Source organism: Drosophila grimshawi, unplaced genomic scaffold (genome assembly GCF_018153295.1).
Source record: "Drosophila grimshawi isolate 15287-2541.00 unplaced genomic scaffold, ASM1815329v1 contig_848, whole genome shotgun sequence".
NCBI lineage: Eukaryota > Metazoa > Arthropoda > Insecta > Diptera > Drosophilidae > Drosophila > Drosophila grimshawi.
The window spans coordinates 20,779,747-20,782,500 of NW_025063692.1; the positions used below are offsets into that span (position 1 = coordinate 20,779,747).

At 54.9% G+C, this 2,754-nt stretch overlaps 1 protein-coding gene across 1 annotated transcript in view; it reads left to right on the forward strand.

Annotated features, from left to right (window-relative positions):
• Positions 1-352: 352 nt before the first annotated feature.
• Positions 353-2,754, forward strand: part of LOC6564762 (hormone receptor 4) — a 5,655-nt gene continuing 3,253 nt past the window's right edge. Inside the window, exons 1-2 of the mRNA XM_032737869.2 lie at positions 353-1,447; positions 1,523-2,754. The exon at positions 1,523-2,754 is cut by the window's right edge and continues 598 nt beyond it. Coding sequence (XP_032593760.1) covers positions 354-1,447; positions 1,523-2,754 — 2,326 coding nt within the window. The 5' untranslated portion in view covers position 353. The remainder of the gene's footprint in view (positions 1,448-1,522) is intronic.

Below are 2,754 nucleotides of genomic sequence, written 5' to 3' on the forward strand. Positions count from 1 at the left end.
GCAAATTTGTTCAAATTTTATAGAAATGCTAAACTAGTTGAAGCTGCTATCAGGATATAGTAGTCAAATTCTTGACTTAACGCAACTTCTTTAAAATGAGACCAAGCAGACTGAACTTGATCCAAAAGTGTTTCAAACTTTTTTTTTTGTTTTGTTTCCAATGATTGTCTGTGAGGCTGGAGAAGTCTTCTCAAATCTGACTTGAATTAATCAAATGAATAATTTATTTTTCATATATATATATATATATGTATATATATATATATATATATATATATATATATCTATCTTATCTTGTTGTTATATTACTATTTCTTTTGCTTTGTTTTCCCTTTGCGGGGTTCGCAGGAATTATGACACTGAGCCGTGGCCCGTACAGCGAGCTCGATAAAATGAGCCTTTTTCAAGACCTCAAACTCAAGCGGCGCAAAATCGATTCAAGATGCAGCAGTGACGGCGAATCCATAGCGGACACATCCACCTCGTCGCCGGATCTACTGGCGCCGATGTCGCCCAAGCTATGCGACAGCGGAACGGCGCCGTCGCTGCCGCCGCTACCGCTGCCGCTGAATGCGCTGCCATCGGTGACGGTAACGACATCGGCAGCATCCACATCGGCGGCAGCAGCTGCTGCCGTCTCCACATCAACAACAACGTCATCATCATCATCAGCAGCAGTAGCAGCAGCAGCAGCAGCAGCAGCGGCATCAGCAACAGCTGCAGCTGCAGCTACAACAGTAACAGCAGCGGCAACATCAGCAGCGGCAACGTCTTCAACGCCGTCTTCCTGCAGCAGCAGCACCATTACCATAACGGCAACTGCAACAGCTAAGGCGGCAACAGCAGCAGCAGCAGCAGCCGCCGCCGCAGCAGCCACAGCAGCAGCAGCATCAACATCAACAGAAGCAGCAGTAGCAGCAGCAGCAGCAGCAGCAGCAGCATTAAATCAAAACATTGGATCGGCTGGCGGATCCAAGCATCAACAGACTGAAATACACTCATCGAGCAATGCGATAACAGCAGCTGCCGCATCCACAGTAATGTCGCCGCCGCCGGCAGAGCTGCAGCGAGCAACATCTCCGCTGCTGGCAGTCGGTGTTGCTGGCGTTGCTGCGAGTGTTGCTGGTGAGGCGTTGTCGCTGGCATTGAATTCGCGCGGCACGCCGACACCGCCACATAATAATGGCGGTGCATCGAGCTCGAGCAATGGCAGCAGTCGCGCCTCGCCCGACTCGCTCGAGGAGAAGCCGTCAACAACGACGGGGCGTGGCAGCAGTACGCCAACCAACGGACTGCTGGCCAACAGCAACAACAGCAGCAGCACCAGCAGCAGCATCAACATTAGCAACAAAATCAACAGCAGCACCAGCAGCAATCTGAGCGTCATCCGCTCAGTTAAAGAGGAGCGCATTCTGGCCTCGCCCACAAAAATGCTGGCATACCATCAGCAGCAACAGCAGCAGCAGCAGCAGCAAAGGGAAAGGGAGCACAGGGAGCGCGAGCGGGAAAGGGAGAGGGAAAGAGAAAGGGAGAGGGAGAGGGAACGTGATAGGGAACTGAAGGCAGCCAGTGGACATGGACACGTTACCGTCCTGGTCACGCCCTCACGCATCAAAGCCGAGCCACCACCGCCCTCCTCGCCTTCTTCCACAACCACACAAAGGGATCGGGAGCGGGATAGAGAGCGCGATCGAGACCGTGATCGGGACAGAGATTTGGGCAGCTCCAGTTCAATTAGCTCGTCGCAGCAACAGCAGCAGCAACAGCAGCAACTGCAGCAGCAACAGCAACAGACGCACATAAGTCGCAGCAGTCCGCCGATGGGTCAGCATCTGGGGCACGCCTATGGGCATCCGCATGCTCATCTGGGTGGTCATAGTGGTAGCTCCATTGTGCAGACTCATCATCTCCACCAGCAGCTGACGCAGCCGTTGACGCTGCGCAAGAATAGTCCGCCGCAGGAGCTACAGCTGCCGCACCTGACGATGCAGTCCATGCAGCAGCTAACACAGCAGCAGCTCACCCAACAGCAGTTACACTTGCATCACCTGCTTGGTCAGCAACAGCAACAGCAGCAGCACCAGCAGCAGCAACAACAGCAGCAGCAACAGCAGCAACATTCGCCGCATGCTCTGATACGCGTCAAAAAGGAGCCCACTTCAAGTGGCAGCGCTCAACAGCAGCGGCATCTGTCACCGCATCATCATCAGCAGCAACAGCAGCAGCACCAGCAACATCAACAGCAGCAGCAGCAACAGCAGCAGCAGCAGCAACAGCAACAGCAGCAACACCATCACCAGCAACAGCAACAACAGCAACAGTCGCTGCTGCATTCAGCATCGCTGCAATCGCTGCGCCATCCCAGCCGCGATGCCGCCATTTTGTTTCGCGTCAAGAGTGAGGTGCAACAACAGGTGGCCGTTGCTGCTGCTGCGGCAGCATCCTCCAGCTTGCCGCATCTCATGCAACCGACAGCAGCAGCAGCTGCCGCCGCTGCAGCAGCAGCAGCAGCACATCGCATGGTCTGCTTTAGCAATGCGCGCATCAATGGCGTCAAGCCGGAGGTAATTGGCGGCCCCTTGTGCCCCTCGCCGCATCCCTCCTCCTCGTCATCGGCATCGTCGCAACTCTCGCCCCAAACGCCCTCACAGACCCCGCCTCGTGGCACGCCCACCGTCATCATGGGCGAAAGCTGTGGTGTGCGCACAATGGTCTGGGGCTATGAGCCACCGCCGCCCTCAGCTAACCAGCAAC